At 41.9% G+C, this 22,669-nt stretch overlaps 1 protein-coding gene and 1 long non-coding RNA gene across 2 annotated transcripts in view; both read right to left on the bottom strand.

Annotated features, from left to right (window-relative positions):
• The window catches only part of LOC146576915 (uncharacterized), a 2,992-nt gene extending 156 nt beyond the window's left edge, over positions 1–2,836 (bottom strand). The window contains exons 1-4 of the mRNA XM_085267597.1: positions 2,736–2,836; positions 2,553–2,651; positions 2,315–2,413; positions 4–48 (exon numbers count right to left, since the gene is read on the bottom strand). Of these exons, the coding sequence (XP_085123723.1) occupies positions 4–48; positions 2,315–2,413; positions 2,553–2,651; positions 2,736–2,824 (332 nt within the window). The 5' untranslated portion in view covers positions 2,825–2,836. The remainder of the gene's footprint in view (positions 1–3; positions 49–2,314; positions 2,414–2,552; positions 2,652–2,735) is intronic.
• A 6,148-nt stretch (positions 2,837–8,984) lies between these two features.
• On the bottom strand, positions 8,985–9,804 carry LOC146576914 (uncharacterized). The gene is made up of 4 exons (XR_014891700.1): positions 9,715–9,804; positions 9,563–9,623; positions 9,336–9,449; positions 8,985–9,075 (listed from the first exon to the last, which is right to left on the bottom strand). It is a non-coding gene; the product is annotated as an uncharacterized LOC146576914 (long non-coding RNA).
• Positions 9,805–22,669: the final 12,865 nt, after the last annotated feature.

Here is a 22,669-nt window from a genome sequence, read left to right as displayed (position 1 = left end):
TGCTGGGCAGACTGACCACTGGGAACCTCTGAGCTCTGCTGGTCCACTCTGTGGAGGAACCATGAAGGATTAGATCAACACAGGATAAAGATCCAGGAGTTTCTGCTCAAATAACTTCATCTGAATCAAGTCTGTCAAGTTTTAGACTCTCAGATTCTGAAGATATATTTTCTGTTTTCTATGAACTTTCTTTCATCAGTGATGGAAGTGATGATGCTGCAGAAGCTCAGAGGAAACTTTGAGACTTCATCAAACTGATAAATTCACTCACTGGAAGGTAAAACTGTGATGAACCATCAACTAATGCTCTCAGGAGGCCAAAGGTCCCTGAATGTAACTGTGCAGCAGATTCAACGAGTGTTTGAAACCTGACCACTTCCACATGTTTTCATTCTAACACAAGAAGTCCTTTTCTCATTGCTTTGATTTGAGTTTTCATTTGAGTTTTCTGAGTCTCGTATTTGGAGTCGAGTCTAATCAATGATCTGACAGAAGAACATTAAAAGGAGTTACCAGTGCTGTCAAAATTAACATGTAGGGTTAGGGTTCATCTGTTATCATGATTAACATGATAAAAACCTTTAACACGACACATCTGGAGAGCAGAACGACTCAAAATCCCTGAAATGTTTCTATCAACGCACTTCGGGCAGTTTGTCCGAGTAGAGTTACCTTTGCACACGTGCAGATGTGCAGCACATCTGTTAGTGACGGCAGCTGAACCAATCAGCTCAATATGGAAGATGACAAACACACACTGACCTCTCGATGGAAAGTTTGAGCATTAAAAAAATAACAAGACGGACCAGCCGACCAACATGAAGGATTCTGCACATCGTGACAGAAGGAATTTTCTTTTCACCGAAGCACTTCCAGCTTAAAATATCACAACAATGCAAAACACTGATGACACAACTGCCAAGTGGACAAACTGCAGACCTGTTAGTGTTGTTAATAACATAGTTTTGGTTCCTCGTGTCAAAGACTTGAAGAAGAGTGACAGAGAGTGTTAGACTGCTGCAGGATCAGTGCCACCTCCACAGACCTGTGAAGAAAATGATTGTTTGACAGATGGGCTCAGATTCAGGATCAGCTGAGGAGTTTGTGGCTGACAGAATCCTGCAGGTACAGAGCAGAGCCCATCATTAGCATGCAGGACTGTCCCTGGGGGGGTCGGCTCATTCAGGAGGTTAATCAATGTTTACATGTTCAATAAACATGTTAAGTGTGTAAATTTGCCCTTTTCTCTCGAGTCTGTTTGCTCATGAAATGAACTTTGATTCGTTTACATTAAAAATGATGTTTAATGGTGATTCATCCAAATGAATTCACAGTAACCCTGTGATGAGTCTGATTAAACATTTTCATTAACAGCAGTAATATAGATGATATATTATTATATATTAGTGCACACTTAGCTTTTAGTATATATGTTTGTTACAAAGTTGTATTTACAGCAGAGAAGCTGAGTTAAAGACTGAAAACTATTCAAAGTCTCTTTGAATTGAAGCGTTTAACATTCTTTGTGTTTATTCTGCATTGACTTCATTATATGGTGTAAACGTCTGTTACAGGCTTAAATATAAAGTTGGAAAAATGTAACTGCAGCTATTGATCAAGTAATTGTGATTAATCAGGATTAATGACAGAAGATTGTGTCATTAATTAGTCATGTTTTAATCTACTGACAGCACTAGTGTTCACTCTGGTGCCTCCAACTGTTTTACGCCCTTTCAACACCTTCGTGGTCAAAAGTGTACACGCACAAAATCTACAATAAAACCCTCACGCAGCAATAGGACAGACACACAATCCATTTATCTCTGTGTCTCAAACACACACACGTGTATTCAAAGCCTCGATTTGTTCATATTTCATCTGTTGTGTTTTTATCTTCAGCGTTTTCAGTGTTGCTGCATTTACACCAAAAATGTTTCCATTGATGAATCAGATTGATTTGAATGTGTTTCATCCATACAAATCCCTCCCTGGTGGTCACATGACTCTATAACATAACAGGAGTCATGTGACAAGAGTTTCATGCTGTAAAATGTCAAAATGGTTGAATGTGGTGGAGTAAAAATGTGAGATGTCAGCTACTTTTCTTCAATATGAAATGTTTGCAGGGCCTGACAGGAAGTGGACGGACGCTCTGATCACTTCCTGTTTGCTGAAGTGGGTTTTCAGTTGTTTAGAAACCAAAGGCTTGTTTTAAAAGACAGTTTAAATGGGACTGAGGGAACGACGTGTTTGTAGTTTATATCCAACAACATCAAGCAGTTTAATCAAAGAGTTCATGTTGCTAACAGCTCACCTCTCTGCAGCAGACACAGGCTGGACTTTAAAATCAATGAAGCGACCAGCAGACGCATCACTCTGTAAGGACACAGAGCTGGGTGGTTTCTGATTGACGCTAAAAGTAAGTGAACATGAAACATGTGTCACATCCAATGTGTCCAATACATTACATAAAAAGTATAAATAAAGTATAAATTGTTAAATAGTAAAAGCTGATTAAAATTTCAAACATTTTAATACTGACATGAACTTACTTTTCGTCAGATGACTTTTTTTGCCCTAAATTACGAAAGAAATGCTTCACCCGTTTGCTCTTAGAGGACACAGAGCTGGGTGGAGGTCCAGGCTGGTTCCTGTGAATAATGATGGAGCAGTGATGTGAGTGCTGAGCTGTGACATGGAGAAGAGTCATGGACAGTTAGAGATGGTCATCTCACCTCTGAGCTTTGGTCTGGCTCTCATGTTCCCCACACAGAGTGCTTTTAGAGGGAGGGGCTCCCTCCTCTCTGTCCTCACACTGATCCATGCTGCTCAATTCAGCTCACACACACTTTCTACCTGCAGAGGAAACACAAATCATTCATGTGCACATCAGCTGAAATCCTCCTTTCATCATGTGTGCTGTCCAAATATCAGCTGCTTCTTTCCTGCTTCATCTCAGTGTCAGCTGGATGCAGTCAGACAGCAGTGTGAGGCAGAGGAAGCTGCCATCAGCTGCTCTGCTATCAGTCCACTAGATGGAGCCTGAAGCACACACGATGCATTCACTGACACACACTGATTCACTGTGACTGGAAGCTTCAGTCAGTCCAACACGTGTGAACAACATTTTAAACATTTCAGCTGATCCAGGATTCAAAGAGGATCAGCAGAGTTAAAGCTTCACACTAATTCTTCCTGCTGAGTTTGCAGAGAACTGCACACACACTGATTCACTGCTAATGAGAAGCTTCTTCCATCCAGTAATTCATCATCCATCAGCTCTGCTGCTGCTCTCAGTCCTGGACTCTGATCACAAACTAAAAGCAGCTTTTTAACTCGTGTCTGTAAGAACTCTTAGTGTTAGCTTAGCTTTAGCTTAGTGTTAGCTTAGTGTTAGCTTAGCGTTAGCATGCTGTGTGCTAGCTTAGCGTCAGAGCTCTGCAGGTGTCTCCTGTGTAAATATTAATCACAGTGACAGTAAAGGAGGTAAAGGGCTGTGACGTCATCACGTACGCTGCGTCCTCTGTGGGCTCTGAGTGAACTCAAAGTACAAACTACAAGTACACAAACACGAACGTAGCTCAGAGTGGCGGACACACTCGGCCTCGTTGGTCCAGCTGTGAGTCCGTTACCGTGAACTATGGAGCGGCAGATTTGTGCTGAACTAAGCTGCACACAGCTGATGTTAGCCAGGAAACATTACACACTGACTTTAATGGAGAGACCGGAAATACAAACACACACAGTTTGTTGTGTGAAGAAATCAAACACGAGCTGAACAAACAGTAAAGTTCCTAAAGACAAACTGTTAAAGGAGGAAACAAAGCAAACTTACAGTTTCTTCACACCAACAACAAGCTCCACTCCACACCTGGACACTAAACACGGACACACAGGTGAGCTGCTTCCTGGAAGGAGGCGGGGCTCCACCTGAAACTCAGCACAGGTGGGAGGGGCTCAGCTCTGTGTGTGCTGATGTGTTAACTTTAAAAATATGCCGTCTGACTGCTCAGACTGAGTCAGAGTAAAGTTCACATGCTGACGTGTGGAGACATGAAACCTTGTTGTAGCTGCAGGTGTGAACACACTGATCCCAGATCAGCTCTGCTGTATTTGTAACATGAACATTTCTGCTGCAAAGCTTCAAATGTTCAGCATGTTTCTCTGTTTCCAGTCTATAGATCCAGTCACACTTTCTACCTTCACCTGTGCAGTAAAGACTGAGAGCAGAGCTGAAACCAAGCGTCCAATCAGTGAGCAGCATCAACACCTGAGCTTCATTCAGACTCTGTTATTGAAGATGTTGTTGGTACAAAGTTCATCTGCTGCTCACATGAATCCATGAAAGATTTATTTCACTGAATGTTTCTTCAAAGCTCATTTCAACCTGTTGAAGTCATGAATGAAAGTGCAGACTGAGAGTGGATCACATGATGTTTGAGGTGTGTCATGTGACATGTTCAGTATTGTCACACATGTCTAGATTGTCCCTGATATCATAACTGCTCAAACACTGATGATTATATTTGAAGAATTATTCCTGATGGCAGCAAAGTTTGAATGGAGCTCTCTGTCTGTGCTGATTTGTCGCCCTCTGGAGGTCAAAGCACAAACTGCATGATGTCACTGTAACCACCACAGAGACAGGAAGTGTTTTTATGACTGAAACACTGAAATGATGCTAACGGCTGTCGTTAGGCTCACTGACAGCAGTGCTGATGTGTTCATGTCAAACACTGGCTCAGGTCAGACTCCTTCATCCTTCTCCAGCGTGAGGCCGCCCTCAGACCCACAGGAGCTCTGACCTTTGACCTCCTGACCCTAACCATTTTAGTCTTGTTGCATCTTTAAATGCAAATCCATCCAAACTGTAGCCGAGCAAAAGAAGCTGGAAGCTGTTCTATGAATGATGTTGTTGAAGGAGCTTGGAAAGAAAAGCGTCTGGACTTCTTTAAGTTGCTTGAAGAGGGACATGGACGTCTTAACGCCCACTCACATCCTGGGACATTTGATCACAGGAAATCACATGATGGGATGGGGCTAGATCTCACAATGGGTTCACCCAAAACCTTGGCTGATTGTGACCCACACCCGTTCTCACACCGTGGCTCGTGTGATTAGGTAGAGGATCAACAGGGGCTCCATGTCCCTGAATTTAAACTGAATCTAAACACACCGTGCACAATGCCAAGTTAGATAAGGGTTAAAAGAACAAGATAAGAATAAATAAAAAGATAAAATAAGGATAAAAAATAACTTAAAAAAATAAAATAAAAAGATAAATAACTGCAAATAAGTACAAATAAGTAACTGAAGACACGTGTGGTCTGCAGATGTCGATGTACATGGATGTACATGGAGTTTAATGTGCAAAATGAACTTAGTGTGCAAAGTGACCTGATGTGCAAACTGCAGTTTGAGGTCGGTCAGCTGTTCAGGAGTCTGATAGCAGTGGGGAAGATGGAGTTGTTGAGTCTGGATGTTCTACATTTCACACTTCTGAACCTTCGTCTCGAGGGCAGAGGTGTGTCTCTCCTCTGGACTCTGTGATGGTAGCTGCTCTGCAGAGAGGGCAGCGGGGTCCTGATGATCTTCTCCACAGTTGTTATCACTCTCTGCAGGCGTTTGCGGTTTGCAGTAGTGCTGCCGTACCATGCAGTGATGCAGCTGGTCAGGCTGCTCTCCACAGTGCAGCTGTAGAACCTGCTGAGGATCTTGGCCAACATACCAAATTTCCTCAGCCTCCTCAGGAAATACAGCAGCTGCTGAGCCTTCTTGACCAGCTGTGTGAGTTTGAGTCCCTCACTGACTCAAACTCCTTCAGTGACACTTGCAGCCTTGCAGATTAGTTTGCTGATCCTGATGCATCTCTGCAGCTGATGCTGTCCCCCAGCAGACAACAACAACATAGATGCTCTCACTAGTCCACTTTACCCTCTAATCACATCTCTGACATCTGCAGGTTGCTCCATAGAGACTCTTGTGCAATGCCAGGTGTTTGTGTTTGTCTGTAGGTACACATTAGATATGACCATAGACGCACACACACAAGTGAACACAGCAGCACAGATGGTTTCCACCTGCTTCCCTCTTTCTTCACACAACTGTGAGGATGATGAAGAGGTTTCAGGACGAGGTGGTCAGCAAGCACAGGATAAAGCAGGGCCATGAAACTCTCTGGTGCAGCAGATGTTTAATCAGACTCAGCTTTAGGCTTCTTTTCCCACCTGGCAGCAAAGTAACAGCTTCACTAATGTGAACAGTCACAATGTTAAACGTTTCTATATTTTCATATATTTTTATCTGTTGATGCTGCAGAATAAAGTCTGTTAACAGAGTGCAGGATGTGTAGAGCAGGTCCAGCTCTCCCTTTACTGTGTCCACTTTCATCAGCCCCTGTGAAGTGACACAGAGTGCATGTGTGTCTGTCAGCTGTTGTTTGTTGTGAAGGATGGAACAAATGAACACACACTTTTAGAGAAATCTGAAAAAGCAACACGTGCTTGGGCTCCTTCTGTGCTCGTCTTCATTAATGCTGATCTTTCTTTCCTGTTTGTTCTTTGGCACAAGCTTCAGTCTTTTCTCCCAGGGCTCCTTCACACTTAGAAACACACCTACATTCATTTATACACAAACATCATGAAACAAAGGCTTTGTAAAAGAGGACATGAGATCCTCTCTGAACAGCACATTCATATCAAACACAGGACTGAACAGGATATACTGAGTCTGTGCTGTTTTCATTGTTACTTGCTGAGTATTTTTCCAGTGTTTGAAATGTGACTCAAGTCTGATTCTTCTACTGTGTGTGAACTCTAAGCAGCTGCATTAAACAGCTGCTTTTCAAACCAGGCTCAATCCTATGACTCTGTGAATGTAAACTTTTGTCACCTGCATGAATAACAATCCTTGATCTAGTCAGGACTGCAGTGCTCCTGTGATCCCAGCTTATAGATGGAGGCTAGCATGAGAGGCTCAGCAGCTAAAGCAGCACACCTGGGTCTCCCAGCCTATTAAAAGCAGCCCTTTGCTTCACCTGCTTCACTAAACATTATTATTATTATTTAAGCAGAGTGGTGTGATTGATGTAGGCATTGCTGTGTGACAGGAGGACTTTTCTTGAAACAGCTCGTGTGACGTGAGCTGACGTAAAAACAGTGATGTTAGCTTGATTCTCTTGGCTAAAACTATTTTAAAAAGAGGGTCAATCATGCAAATCTGCCAATAGAAGCCAAAGTTACAGCCCCTCAGAGTTTAAAGAGAAAAGGCCCGTTTCCAACACGCGGTTGTGCAAAGGGAAACAGGCCCACAGTGCCTGAGTGTGTGGGTAATTCTTCAAATAATATTCAAAAGCAAACATTTTTAAGCATGTAAATAAAATTCAATCATTTCTGCTCTTCAATACCTAAGAAATGAAAACTGGCAGATGGTACCAAAATGTGAAACACCTGGCTATCTGTGCATTTAGTGCTGCAAGTTTTCACTGTTTACCTTCAGAAGCATAAATCTCTGCACAGATAATGTTCATATGTGGATTCCTGGTTTTCTGCAGTTAATTGTGACCCAAAGCGTATTTTTAAAGTGGTTCCAGGCAATAAAGTCTAAAAATAAATACATCTACTTCCTTTTTCTGTGTTCCAGCCTCAGTGACTCTGACACAGTGCTGTAATATTTACACCTCTGATGAAAGCAGAGTTTGTAGTTGCAGAGAAATACTCGACTCATTTTGGGCATTTACGAGCAGGAACCTCAGAAAGCCCCTCGCTGCTTCACTGGTTAAGAAGCAAAGCAAACATTAGTTCACAGTGATGTTAATTAAGGCCCAAAGTTTAGGAACGAACGTCAGCACTTCACTAATGAATGTAATGCTGATTCATGTGCTTGTTTTGTAATGTGCATGTTGTGCGTTGCTATTTCCCATATTCTTTGGCACTGATAGATGAAGAGTCTCAGGCAGGACCGAGGCTGCCAGCTGCTGACAGTGAGCAGGGAGAGAGCAGCAGAAGCTGGGCAAGAGCAGGGCACCTTCAGCCCCCTTCATCAGTCAGAAATCATTTGGGTGTCTGTGTGAAATGTCTGATTTTTAAAATCTTTTTGTAGACATATTTATTAAATGTTTAACAATTATATAGAAGAAAGACAATGTAAAGAACAAAACATGACAAAACAAAAATGAGTTGAAGTTATGAACTGTTTCTGAGAGACAAATAACACCAGGATCCTTTTTGTGTAGCTGACAGCTGGTAACTGTGCAGGGGCGGGTCTAGCAAAGTGTTGCCAGGGGGGCAGGTAGGGCATTAACAGGGAGAGGGGGGCACAAAGAAATACTTTTCTTTCTTATTCTCATTTAAAATGCTTTTAATAAATAATTATCTGAATCTTACAACAAACGTTTTCATCTGATGTAAAATGTATAGAAATCCATTATTGTACATAGTCATTTTTTAGGGTCCCATCATAATTTCTTCAGAAGTAAGTACTGCATATGATGCCAGTGTTTCCCACATTTTCTAGATTCTGCACCAGTACTGTGTGTAAAATGCATCAAAAAGTCAGTTTGATTCTTTCTCAGCTGTCTTTCTGTCTCCTTTCACTTTTTAAAGGTTGCCATGTTAGAAAACATATTTTGCCCTGCCGTGCTGTTTATTGATGTGGCAAATGAAAGGTTTATGAAAATATATCTAAATCTGTCATCAGTAATCAGCAATGATCATGTCTCACCTCTAGTCTCTGTCTTAATGTCAGGTTTCCACCGTGTGTTGTAGATGTTCAGGAGGTTAACTCGACCAACAGTCTACTTCCTGTTTAGAATACCAGGACAGGGAGGATGGTGCAGGTTTAAGTTTATTAGACTGATGCATGTATACCAACAAGACAGCGTCCATCACTGTGACAACAGCGTTTGTTTTCATTCAAAGGCTTCATGGTTTTTCCTTTAATACCTGGGGGGCCGGTCTCCAGTCAAAATGCCCGGGACCATTTTTTGTCCCAGTCCAGCCCTGGTGTCAGATCTGCATGCAGTGTCAATGAGACGATCAACAACAGATCAGACAAAACACTCAGGCGGACACTCCTCTGTAGAAGGAAACATGGAGAGTGTGAGGTAATCAGTGCACAACATCACTTTGTATTTCAGGCTGTTTTTATATAGAACTTCAGCACCAATGTAAAAGTTCTGGTTTTAGGAAGATGAAGAACATTTTCAGGAAGGATGCCGTCTGCAAGCAGAGCTGCTTGAACCTCAGCGCTGAGGTCCAGACTACTTCCTGTGAAGCCACGTGATGTAAATCTGCTGCTGTAACTTCACAGTTTACTGAAGCTAAATGCAACGTTACCATATAATCTGTTTTCAACAAAGGTTTCACTCCGTCCGGTGTTGATGGAATGATTCAGGCCGTACTCGTCAGGCTTCCCGTCGACCACACGCATTTCAGTCACAAACCCCGTGACTGACAACAAGGGAAACAGCAGAAGAAAAGATGTGAAAAATACTGGATGATGATGATGATGGAGGATTAACCGCGGTGGCTAAACTGTTTCCTGTCTTTGTGGGCGTACTCACAGGGAAGTTTCCAGGCACGTCAGTCTTGGTGGCTAAAGTCTCCATTTTCCAACATGTATCGCTACAGGTGCAAAGACACAACATTAATCATCAGTGTAAATATTTTAATGCTGTCCAAACGGTGTTTGCTTTGTCTGTCCTCTCGCACTCACAGAGGAAACGAGGACGCCACCTTCAACCCATCTTCAGTTGGCTCAACCATGGCCGGACTTCCTGTTGGCTTTGTGACAGCAAACCACTTGAAATGAGAGCAAACTGCAGTCAAGCACCACTTACAGCAACCTGTGGACACGCAAATGGAAAGCACTGAGAATCATACAGAAGCATAAGAGCTGTTTATTGTGTGTGTGTGTGTGTGTGTGTGTGTGTGTGTGTGTGTGTGTGTGTGTGTAACTAATTACTGATTACTTCCCCCCAAAAGTAATCCCGTTACTTTACTGATTACTTATTTTCAAAAGTAATTAATTACTTAGTTACTTTTTAAAAACACGATTTCCAACCTGAGTAGGTGATAAAGTGATAGATCTTTCAGCCCAATTCTACTTTTTCTGCATAATCCATCATACAAAATGTAATCAAATGGAAAAGTCTCTTTTTAAAACTTGTTTTATTAGATTTAATCTTTTAACTTTATGCATCGAGCAAACATTTAATTATATGCAACATTCTCTGACTGGAAGAAATTAGTTTAAATTGAAACCTATTTCCTGCACATTCCAGCACATAAAATAAAATATTTTTTGTGTTTACACTCAGTCTTTCAAATAGATGCAAGTAAAACACAGCAGAAAATAAATAAAGTCAAAGACTCAGCGGTCCTGTTGCTCTATTTTCACCTGTAAAGCAGGAGTGGGGCAGGCGGAGGGTTACCCTGGTGCAGGTGTGCCGCGGTCAGTGGAAGAATCCGCGAGTTTCTCTGTGAGTTTCCCATTACGTCGTAGCTACTCGCTGCTTGTTGGAAGTTTAGGGGTTTTTTCGCTGTAAAAAGAAGTTTTCTTCCCACGCACAGCGGACACTAATGTTTTTGTCACTTTTTATGGAATCAAACTCAAAGTAAGGTCAGTACTTCCACGCTTTAAACGCTGCACGCTCATACTCTCTCTGCACTCGATATGTGATCCATTGTTGATCTGCACACAGCTGTTGTCACTAACGTCGCACTCGCTTACGTCACTGTCGTGAGACATTCTCGCAAAAAAATCACGGTTTTAGTAACGCAGTAACGCAGCGTTCCTACGGGAAAGTAACGGTAATCGAATTACTGTTTTTGCAATAGTAATCCCTTACTTTACTCGTTACTTCAAAAAAGTAATGGGATTACGCGTTACTGGAGCGTTGTTCTCCTCTGTAACAAAGCAGTGATAAAGGAATAGATGCTGATTTTATTAACTTGTGTCTTTGTGCTGCTGGATTCAGTCTGAAGCAGGCAGCAGTGCTGAACCTACCAGTGTAAATGTGATGGTGGAAGCAGAGGCCAGCACTTGGCAGTGCTAAACACAATAAAAGACTCACAAGTTCCTGCTCAAAGGTCAGCTGCCTTCAGATCAATCATTAACCTGCAGCAGGTTGTGGCCTGATGTGTTTGTAAGAGTTTCACTTTCAGGAGGAGAAGATTTAAACGAGTCACACAAATGTGAACTACAAAGTCTGTGACACACAATTTATGCAAACTGCATGAAATCTGACCTGAAGAAATCCAGTCTTCTGCCTGTTGTGGTTGTGACAGCTGCTCGTAGGAGAGTTTGTTTGTAGGAGGTGGAGATGTTCTCAGATCAAGTGCGTAATCGTCTCTTTGTGTAGACGCTAAAAGCTGTGAGCCAAAACTCTCTGCTCTGAAACTCTTCACTCAGTCCTCACGCTGAGAGTTTAGAGGCTGAACTTCTTGTTCCTCCATAACACTTTTCATGAAACAGCAGAAATGAGCTTGTGTTTCTCAGCAGTGCGCACACAGAGAACCGATCCTCTCTGCTCAGTCTGAACAAATCAAAGTGAAACGTCAGTGAAAACACAGCTGCTGATCAAACTGTGTCAGATTAATGCCTCAATGTTTCACTGTGAGGTTAAAAAATACATAAAAATGATTTAAAGAAGTAGGAGGCAGATTTTCACAATAAGAGCACTTTGTTTTTAATTCAGTTAATGTCAAACTGTCATCAACACCTCTGTGTTGTCTCCGTCTCTGAGCAGATTCAGGCATTACTCAAATAATAAAGGCTTTCTTTCACTATTATACTTTTCATTAGTCTCCAGGTTGATGATTATAAACAGAATTATTAAAGTTTTTATCATTTCAGGCTGAAAATCAACATGAATTTGGTTCTAATCAAAGAAGCTCCTTTAATGTGTGTCATTAAAATCCTCACACAGACTTAAAAAGGCGACATTAACATTAAAATAAATGAAAGAAGCTTCAGCTGAGAGCTTCATGCAGTCATCATCAGCAGCTCATAGCAGTCACAGCTCTTTATTACGCAGCTTTGCAGGAATTAAAGTGGCTGAAGTGTCAGAGTTTGTGTGAGAAGCTGCTTCATGGACAGCTGTACACACGTCTTTATTATTTCTTCATAAATCAAACACACAGGTTTGTCTGCAGATGATTTAAAGTGTGTCGTTGTGCAGTTAAAGCTGTTTGTGTGACGCCCTGACCTCCTGTGAATGAAACAGCCAATCAGATCCATCAGAGAGAGAGCAGGAAGTGTGTGTTTGTGACAGAACAAGGAAACAGTGATGATGATGAACATAAAGGTCCTCTGATGTTTCCTGTTACAGTAACGCTTGTTCATCTGTTGCTCTCCTACACTTTCCTATAAATAAAGGAGAAAAAGTGCGTTTAGTTTCATTTCCTACAGCTCAGAGTTACACTTCACATTCCTGCTGTCACATCAAAAAGCTTCACTTTGGTCCAACATCTACATGTTAACATGAAACACAGACAGACTCAGAACATCTGGAACATCTGCACTTTGACCCAAACTGTTATAGCAGGATATTTTCTGCATATTTCTTATGTTGGACCTGTTTGAACTGTAAACGACCTGTAATCATCTGTAAATGGTGTGAGACACACTGAGGCCACCTACAGGGCAGCTGGGGAACAGCAGGGATCTGAAATCATACGAGACGTTAGTGAGTGAGAAGAACAAACGGACTTAAGATGGCTCGAAGTGATCAAAGTTGATCTAAAACAGAAGATAAATCCACTGATTCTTTGTAAAGTTCATCTGCTGCTCACATGAATCCATGAAAGATTTATTTCACTGAATGTTTCTTCAAAGCTCATTTCAACCTGTTGAAGTCATGAATGAAAGTGCAGACTGAGAGTGGATCACATGATGTTTGAGGTGTGTCATGTGACATGTTCAGTATTGTCACACATGTCTAGATTGTCCCTGATATCATAGCTGCTCAAACACTGATGATTATATTTGAAGAATTATTCCTGATGGCAGCAAAGTTTGAATGGAGCTCTCTGTCTGTGCTGATTTGTCGCCCTCTGGAGGTCAAAGCACAAACCTACAGGGCAGCTGGGGAACAGCAGGGATCTGAAATCATACGAGATGTTAGTGAGAAGTTAGAACAAACGGACTTAAGATGGCTCGAAGTGATCAAAGTTGGTCTAAAACAGAAGATAAATCCAAAGCAGCATCAGATGAATGTTACCATTTCCAGTTACGGTGCCCTTCATCTAATATGGAAATGTGTTGTTGTTTTTTTGCCGTGTTGTTGTTCTTCCTATTGTGTTTAGGCCAGAGATGCTCTTCAAACAGCGGACAGACATGACCACATTACAAGAACATGGTGTGAGTCCGATTTGATATTCCAGTCAACGCTGAGAGACCTTAACCAGGAAGTCAGAGGTCAGCTGATGCTGCGAGCAGGAAGTGAACCAAGGGAAAGGTCCACTCTACTCAATCTCAAAGAAAATATGCTGGTATTTGTTGATGTTGATGGTACAATAAAAATATATAATATAATAAATAATAAAATATCATGTGATGATGAGATGTGTTGTTGGTGTTTGTATTTTCTGTAAATGTCTTTTTAATGTAAATGCTTTGTTCCAGACGGACAGGGAATCAGTTGCTGTACGATGACATCATCTTGATGTTGACGAGGAGGGCGAGAAAAACTAGTTTTGTCCTGCAGATGGCGATCTTGCACCGTGTTCAGAGAGCCGACACTTTGATGGTGCTGCTCTACTCAGCTTACTTTAGCCTGGGTTGGACTCTATATGAGCAGCTTCCACTCTGGTTTCACTCTTAAACACACTTGTTTGATTTCACTTGTAAAAGTTGAAGAATAAATATTTTATTACAAAATTATTTGTTGATGCATTTTTTTAGGGTCAAATATCTTGTTTGATTTGAGGAATGAACTGTTAGGGTGGAAAAAGTGAATCAGGTTAAAATAGTGGTGCTTTATATCAGTGAAGATGTATAATGTAATTTAAAATGTTGATGATGGGTTGTAGTGGGCTTGTACTTACAAAACTGCCTCATTTTATTGGAACGATCCACAGTTGCATCCATTCACGGATGACATCTGACATCATTTGACATCTGGTCTGAACACGTTTGTACACAAGATGCCTCAGTTCTGGATGTTCCCACAGACTCCTCTGTGCACCTAAAGGAAAGGTCAAAGGTCAGCAGCACATGTAGTTGGGACAATTCTTCAGTCGCACAAACTACACAATCATTTTCCTCCAATGACGACTTTTCACTTGCAGAAATGGTCCTGTGTGATTTCCAGGCTGTGATATAAAAACTAGTTCCTAATGGCAGCGACTCACTCAGTAAACATGTGTTTCCTTCACCAACCTCACACACAGATCCAATAAGATCAGGAAGTGGGCAGTATAGTACAATATGTGTTATTCTGTGCTGCACTGCCCAAACTAAAGATCTGCTGAAGTGTTGGAAATGATCCAGATGTTTATTTTGGACGATACAGCAGAAGATCAGACATGAAAGTGGAGATAACACAGAAGACCTGCAGCAAAGGTCAGAGGTCAGACTGGGCCCCTGGATACAACAATGAGCCAATGATCATCAAGCAGTGACTAAAGCAGAGCCCTGACGTTCTGACATTCATCACACAGTCAGAACAAATGTCTGCTGATGACTTCATCTCATGAAACGACTGATAGATGTCAGTTCATTGATCAGCTGAGCTGCTGATCTTCATCGTCACAGAAACATTCAGCTTGTTTCAATCAGTAAATAACTCCCACTACTCCCAGTTTGAACTGTTCCCACTCAAAATGCTGTGAGAACAATGATCATTGTAGAACTTCACAAACATCACGTGTTGTTTTCCACATGTAAGATCAGCAAACACACAGAAACTTCCTGTTGCCACACACGGCCTCTAAAATCTCTTCCACGCTTTCTGTCTGAAGTCCACTCTCTGTGTCGGATCCACAGGAAACAACAAGATCTTATTAACATGGTTTTCAATGTGTCTCCTTCCAAAAAGTCCAACCAATGAACAAATGTGTGTATTTGTGGAGGCCGAACAAAAGCATGACACATTTCTCTGTTTCTATAAACTGGAGTCAAACACAAACATGAAGAGTTTCACTGACAGACTCCAAAATGCCCCCACAGTGGATCAAAGGGAAATCCTACAGTGTGGCCAGAGACTCTTAATGGCTCCAACATCAACACATCCACAATGTTGGATCCAGTTCTGCCTCACAGAGTTACTAAGACACACCCTCTGCCAGCATCACAACAGCTCCACCTGCTTCACCTGCCTCCTCAGCATCTGTACACCTGAAGAGAAAAGAAAGGCTCCAACAGCTCAAATCTACAAAGGATTCATGAAGTTTCATCCAACAATAACATGTTTGCCTTCCACAGTGTGCTGTTAGACACCACTGTACCTCTGCCATTTCAAAAAGAGCAGCTTGGGAACATTTTGGCTCCAAACACTTTGTGTTTAAGTTCTTTGTTTTCTTTGTGAAGCCGACAACATCTGGAGCTTTGTGACTCATAGAAACATCATTTTGTTCTTTAGATGACAGCAGATTGGGACTGAATAATCAATCACTATCAAACCAATAAAGACAAACATGCTGATTTTACAGGAACTTTGTTGGAGAAGCTGCAAAGACATGAAACTGGTGGAGATCCCAAACCAGTTGATAGTGCTGGTTATTCCAAATAAAGCTGTTTCCCTTTGAGATGAAATGACTTTGTGTCCTGATATATAATAAAGATGTTGTTGTTTTTGAGCCCCTGTATTAAAAGTAGTTTAAAGTCAGCTTGAGTTTGATGTCTTTATGTCAAAGCTGCTCATGATGTTGAGCTGCTGATGGAATAAAAACAATATAAAAGCATGTAGTCCAGACTTAAATGTAGCCTGTTGTTAGCTGAGGTCCACACACAGTGTTTGACAGTGTAAAGTGTGTGAAAGGGCTGCTGGTGGAGCTCACTAGGATGAGCAGGTGACCACGAGGTGGAGAGCAGCTGGCCTGGCTTTGACCCGGGCCACGCCCCCTTTCTCTCTGCTTTGCTGTCACTTATCTTCACTGCTCTGTCCAATAAAGCTGAAAAAGGCCCCGAATCAAAGAAATCTGCTGCAGCCTCTGAAATGTCTTCTGTTTCCTTCCCGACGGCTTTTTCACCGTCAGCCCATCAGACAGTCCAGCAGCATTTATGATGATGTCATGATGTTGAAGAGGCTGCTACGGTGGCCTCCCATGACCCCCAGCCTCATCACAGCTGAGATGCAGACATTTGAAAACATTCAGCAGACAACTGAATAACAGTCCAACACAACAGTCTGTGTGCAGACACACACTGACCTTTCATATAGTCAAACACAGCTGGTTGAGTCATTTCTCTGTGAGTCTAAAGTGAATCTAGTATTTGAAAGTCCACTTCCTGTATTTGTTGTTGAAGACTTCTTCAGCTTCTTCTCAAGGACATCAGCTGCTTGTTTGGCAGCAGAGGCAGTTAAGAAGCTTCCTGAAAAACACTGAACAGTGAGTTCACTGTGGCATATGACAGATTCAGCTTTCTGTGTGCAAATGTGTCTGTGTCGACCTTTCAAATGCTGTTGAATCCAAAACATCAGCGGCTCCTCGGCTGCTCACTTCATGCACTTCTGTCTGTGTGACAGTCCAATGACATCACAGCTGTTTCCAGCCCCAGTGTCTCAGGACTGGACACCTTTAAACATGTCGAGGATCAAACAGCGTCCAGCTAAACACACATGAAACTATCAGAGCTGACAATCATTCCAATAACATCTAATGGTTCATGTATGTAGACACAGGACTACAAGGAAATGGCTCTCAGCATCTGGCTGTGGGAACACATGAGTCCCTGTTTGTGTTCAGATTGTGTGCATGTTTTAGACGTGTGTCACATGTAGAAACACAACAATCCCACAATGACACACAGATGTGTTTGACACAGCTGTGCAGCTGTAAGTTGTTTCTAATGATTCATTGAAGCTCTTCTAACATTCTGGAGACGATCAGTACATGAATCTGTTCAACACGACAACAATTTGACTTCAGTGTGAACGTTTGCATTAAATAACCTTCTTCATCCAGCTGACAGCATCTTCATCCTATGATGTGAACAGTTCCTCCTGTTGATGACAAACCTCTGACAGGATCTGCTTGAGGAGCTTTTTCATGTGCAGCTCTCTGAGCTCAGGGCTGAGCTGCTGTTTCATCTTTAAGAGCTGCTGCCTCCTCGCCGGACTTGTTCTCCTCTTCTTCTCCTAATGACACCATTTCTGCTTCATATAAAATTCAATAAAGATGCTGACATGTATCTGTAGCAACAACATCATTGAATCTAGAACAACTGGAGCCAAACCAGTGGCTCTGCTGGGATCACTGGTGAGCCAACACTTCCTTGTTGATGCAGATTTCAGGGCTTCCTTTTGCTCCTCCGTTATAACTGTTCTCTCTTCTCAACACATGATGACACAAAGGAATCAGCAGTGACAAAGATGATGCTGAAGAGAAGCACACACTTCACACATATAACAGAGCAGTGCAGTTACACACACCTCTGCTCGACATCAGGCCTCAAACAAAGACACAAAACACTAACTTGACTCTAAACAGAAGAAACGAGCAGCTGTTTCTGTTCTGTGCTTATTTATATTTGACACACATGCTTCTCTTTGTGCAAACACACATCGCACTATAAGGGTAACCTCGCACACAATGATTGGACAGCACAGTGATGATGCTGGGAGATCCTATACGCAGCAACACAGAAACACTGAGAACTTTAAACAATGATGGAAAGTGTTATAAATGACTTGTTGGCCTCTGATCTGTCACAAACAGCTGAAACGTGTCTCTCATGAGTCACATGAAGGTTTTTGACAGAAAGGACAAAAAGTAGCTGCAGTCAGTTTGTGTCATTTTTATATTTATTCATCTGGGAGAAAAATCTGAGGGACATTAAAATGTGTTTTCAACAGAGACAAGAACATGAATATAACAGAACAGGTAAATGAACATGTTTCAAGTAAACAGCTGGACTGATCAGGTCCAAACACAGAGTGATAAACTTGTCAAACAGCTGTCATATCTTTATATAGAAGCTCTTTATAAATGCTGCTCACTGCAGTCTGTTTACTAATAATGTCAAAGTGTTAGAAACACAGAAACATCAGAATGGTCTTTGTTCACAGAAACCTGTCTGGGATCCTTTGTTGTTCTTTTGATGCAGAGTTACATTATAAATATAAAGAGTTATTTCAGAGTCTCATCAGTTTTCCTGCATGTCTTTATTTAACACATCAGCAGGGCTGAAGCTCTCATGTTAAACACACACTGATCTATGGACACGTTCATGTGTTTCTAACAGAACCAGGCTGTTATCAGCCTGCACTAACATTATGTCACACACACTGAATGTAACAGTGACAGTTTACATCATCACACAATCAGCTGTGATTGTTTCACTGTCATCAAACGAGTCAACAGGAAGTAGAATCAATAGAAACCAATCATTTACTGACAGCATGTCTGATGGAAATAAGTGCAGATTATGTATGAAGTCTAACTGCACACAGTAACTGTGTTACAATAAGGACTTAACAGCGCCCTCTGCTGGAGTGTTTCAGTACTGCGTTAACTAGAATACACCACCTCCTCCTCACACCACCTGCTACAGCTCTACTCTTCTATGACTACAGTCATCCACAGCACTGATGTGAGGTCACATGGTTCATATGTAAGGAGCACAGCTGACCTCAGGTCAGTTTAATGACTGTGAGCAGCAGCTGTGTTATTGTCACTGTGACAGGGAGACACTCTCAGACACAGCGCTCATGTCAGCTTGTTCTCATGCAGGAGGATCAGGAGCTCCATGTTTGTCTTTCTGTTTGAATCATGATGTGTTTGTGCCATCAGAGTCTGTCATGAGTACTCAGGGTTTCACAGCAGCTCTTCTGGATGCTGACGAGGACTCCAACCTCATGTTTCACCTCTCTGAGCTTCTGATGTCTGTGAACACTCGTGTTTCTTCTCTGGGCTCATCTGGACAAAAACACCTTTCTGTGTTTGGCTGCAGCCTCATTCTGACTGACAGGAAGTGTGTTATCCATGAGCTGCACTTCTGTCAGGAAGTTTCCTGCTGTGTTTCCTGTCTGTGGACAAACACGAGTGTTCCAGCTGAGGACTTGGTTCCTTCCACCTGTCCATACAGGACATCACGCTGTCTGCAGCTCTGTAAATGCAGCTCCAGGTCCTTCCACGTGCTGCTCTGTATTTGTGCAGTTTGTAGTGTGTCCTGGGAAACGTAGCACACATGGTGTTCTTCTGCTGTTTCCTCCTTTCACTGAGTGTGAAACACTGACGCTGTGCTGTTGTTCACAGAGGGGAGCTGATTCTAGCTGCAGCTGGACTCTGTCATCTAACTGAATGTGTTGGTGCTGATCACGGGGCTCTGAGGGGGGAGCAGCAGGAGGACTCTGGATGCTGACGTCAGTGTATCTGTGGAAGCTCCCACAGCGTGTCTGTCATTCAATATTGTGCTGTATATTGTATCTATGCAAAGATGAACAGACTGTGTGTTCACTGGTCTCTGTGCTGCAGCTCTGATGTCATCATCACTCCCTCCTCCACCCTCAGCAGTCCCAGCATGCTGCTGTGGTGCACCCCACCCTCACTCTACACCTGAGCCACAGACCACACCCTCCACCTCAATATACACCACAGTTTTCTCTGCTGTGGAAATGAGATCAGGAGGAAATCATCATTATTATTATTTAATAAACGCTCACATTAATGTGGGCTTATTTGTTTCATATTAGAAACATTAGTTGAGTGTTTTTAGTATAAAATGGTCAAAGTCCCTCTTTTTGCTCCTCCCCTCACCTGTGGATGGGCGGTGCTGTTACCGTGGTGACAGCTTGGATGTGTTTCAGTCCTGCCTGGTTATCACTGCAGGAATCTTTCACATTTATTACAGGTAATAACTCTGATTTTTCTGTGTATTATGAACCAAATGTATCCTGATACACACAGAGATGGATGAGCAGAGGGTTTTTTTGCAGTTTATGTAGTTACTATGGACTTAATGCACACATATTATTAAAATTAGGGCTATAACAGTTGTATTGATGTATAGCAACTTGAAATGCTCCCACAAATGGCTCCACAGCATGTAAAAATATAACAAAAGCTCTGGCGGACTTGGTTCTGTGGTCAGTCTTAAAGGGTGAAGTTAAACTCTGTAATCTTCACTGTGTCACAGAGTTCAGTGAGTCCCGTTATTCACAGTATCAATCAGATCATCAGAGAACAGCTGATCAGCAATCAGTGGTGCCAACAGCGCCTCCTGTGGTGAGAGGATGCAATAATGCAATGTAGCATTTTTCCACTCAACACTTGCAGTCATGGAAACTGTCTGTTGGATCTGTGTGACGTTGCTTTCTTGGTTAGAGTTCCTCACAAATGTCCAGATGATTCTTCTAATGAGGCGTCGACCATGTTTGCAGCTCTTTGGAAGAAAACGTCGCCCTTTGCCATCCTTACTTTTCTTTGACTTCTTCAAATGCAGCTGAACTCCAGCTGGTATTTTCTTGGACTTTGCAGCTGTTTCTGGTCATCAGTTCATTCCTGCAAACCTCTGAAGCTGAACAACAATGATGCTGCATTGCTGGCTGATCCCAAAAGGTTGATTCTGTTCATCTGGACGTTTTCAGAAACGTTTGCTCACTGATCAGGTGACTTCTTCAGTCTCAGCTGACTGCAGCTTTACAAGCTTACAAACAGCACATTTGCACAATGACTGAAAGCAGCAGCACCTGATATATATGATACTAATATAATACATATACATATATAATCCATACTAATGATGAAGGAACTGAGCTCACAGTCCATTGTTCATTCAGTGAACTACTCAGTTTATTTTGGGCCTCAGAAATGCTCACTCTGTTTGTACATCACTGTCAGCAATAGACTCATTCTGCTGTGTGGACAGGAACACATGTGACATCACTTCCTGTTTGTTTGTGACTGAAGAAGTTTACAAGGAATCATTTAGAAGAGTTTCAAACATCAACTGATTGAATCCATGAATCTGAAAACGTGTTTGTGAGTGAAAGAGACAGACATGTACAGACTGAACTATCTGTTCAACAGTCAGAGTGTTTCTGTAACAGGAGACACTCTTTACACTCCACTCAGCACAGGGACACTGAGGAACCAGACCAGAACATAAACCCAGGATAAAGAGTTTGAGTGAATGTGGTGTTGAAGGTGTGGAGGTGGATCAGAGTGTCAGAGGAGACTCTGTAGAAGGACAGAGTGCCAGCAGGACAGTCCACATACACTGCTGCTCTGTTAGAGACAGAGGAGGAGGAGGAGGAGGAGGAGGAGGAGATGGATGAGTTTTGTATGTATCAGAATCAGAATCAGAATCAGAATACTTTATTGATCCCTGGGGGAAATTATTTTTTGTTACAGTGCTCCATTTTAAACCAACATTAAGACAAGACAGACAATACGCTAACTAAGAATGTATTGTGTGTAACACAATAATGTGTTTAATATGCAAAAGAAGAAGAAGAAGTAAACACATATGGGACAAATGGAGACCATTGCAGCTCATCCACTTTGTCACACAGTAACAGTATAACTGGAACACATTTGCAATTTAGTTTCTGAGAGAAAGAAAAACTGATAGAGATATATGCATGTGTTATTATATTTATGTGTCCCAGATAATTGTTTTTCATCTAGTCATGGGACACCCACCCCTTCCTCCCAAGTTAACTGCAGCCAAAGCGAGCTAGTGGGGGTATTTAGACACTCACAACCAGTGGGGTAAAAAGAGCAACCAAGAAAGTGGCAGCCTGCACGGCCACAGATGTGCTGGAGGAGCTAGAAGCTCTACCCATGGAGAAACTCCTGGAGAACCTTGCTAAGCCTAACAGGGGACAGGTACTTCTGCCCAACCTGGCAGCCACAAAGTGAACTCATTTAGGTAAAGATAACCACATGCACCTAACCAGCCTGCACCAGCCTGACATTTCTTCCTCCTAAGTAAAAACCAATGGATGGATTGAACTTAGAGTCTCAGCTCAGTTTTCTATTTTGACCACCTACACCCCAAGATACTCTTTTAAAAAGTGTTGTTTTCAGATCCCTTTGAAGTTCATAAAGGGCCTGTTCATTTTCATTCAGATGTTTTATTACATAAATGTTACTGTTTTCTTTTGATTTATGCTCCCACTACACTGCACCTCTACAAACAACAATGCCACGGACTGTCAGCTGCTTTTACATGCTGTGAACATGAGTAGGTTTGATCAGAGTTTCAATTATCAAAGAAAAGACAAACTGAGCAAAAAGAAGGAAAAAAAGACCAACTTCTTCCCAACTGACAAGAAAAATACTCGTCATGTTTTCATAATAAAGGATCAGGCTCCCCATTTATGACAGCTTGGACCAATAATGTATGTTACACTGATGCTACTGTAGAGACAGGGTCAACATCTCTATTTAAATATAATTAATATACAAAACACAATCAAAGTTATACATGAATTATTCATTATTTTTACTATTGATAAAATTCATGTATACTAATCAAAGTTATACATGAGTAACGACAT

The sequence above is a fragment of the Mchenga conophoros genome, linkage group LG3 (assembly GCF_057382185.1).
Source record: "Mchenga conophoros isolate Kocher_MC1m ecotype Shallow Benthic linkage group LG3, M_conophoros_male_GT1.1, whole genome shotgun sequence".
Classification (NCBI taxonomy): domain Eukaryota; kingdom Metazoa; phylum Chordata; class Actinopteri; order Cichliformes; family Cichlidae; genus Mchenga; species Mchenga conophoros.
Note: the sequence above shows the minus strand (reverse complement) of the source record. Positions and strands in the feature narration are given on the sequence as shown.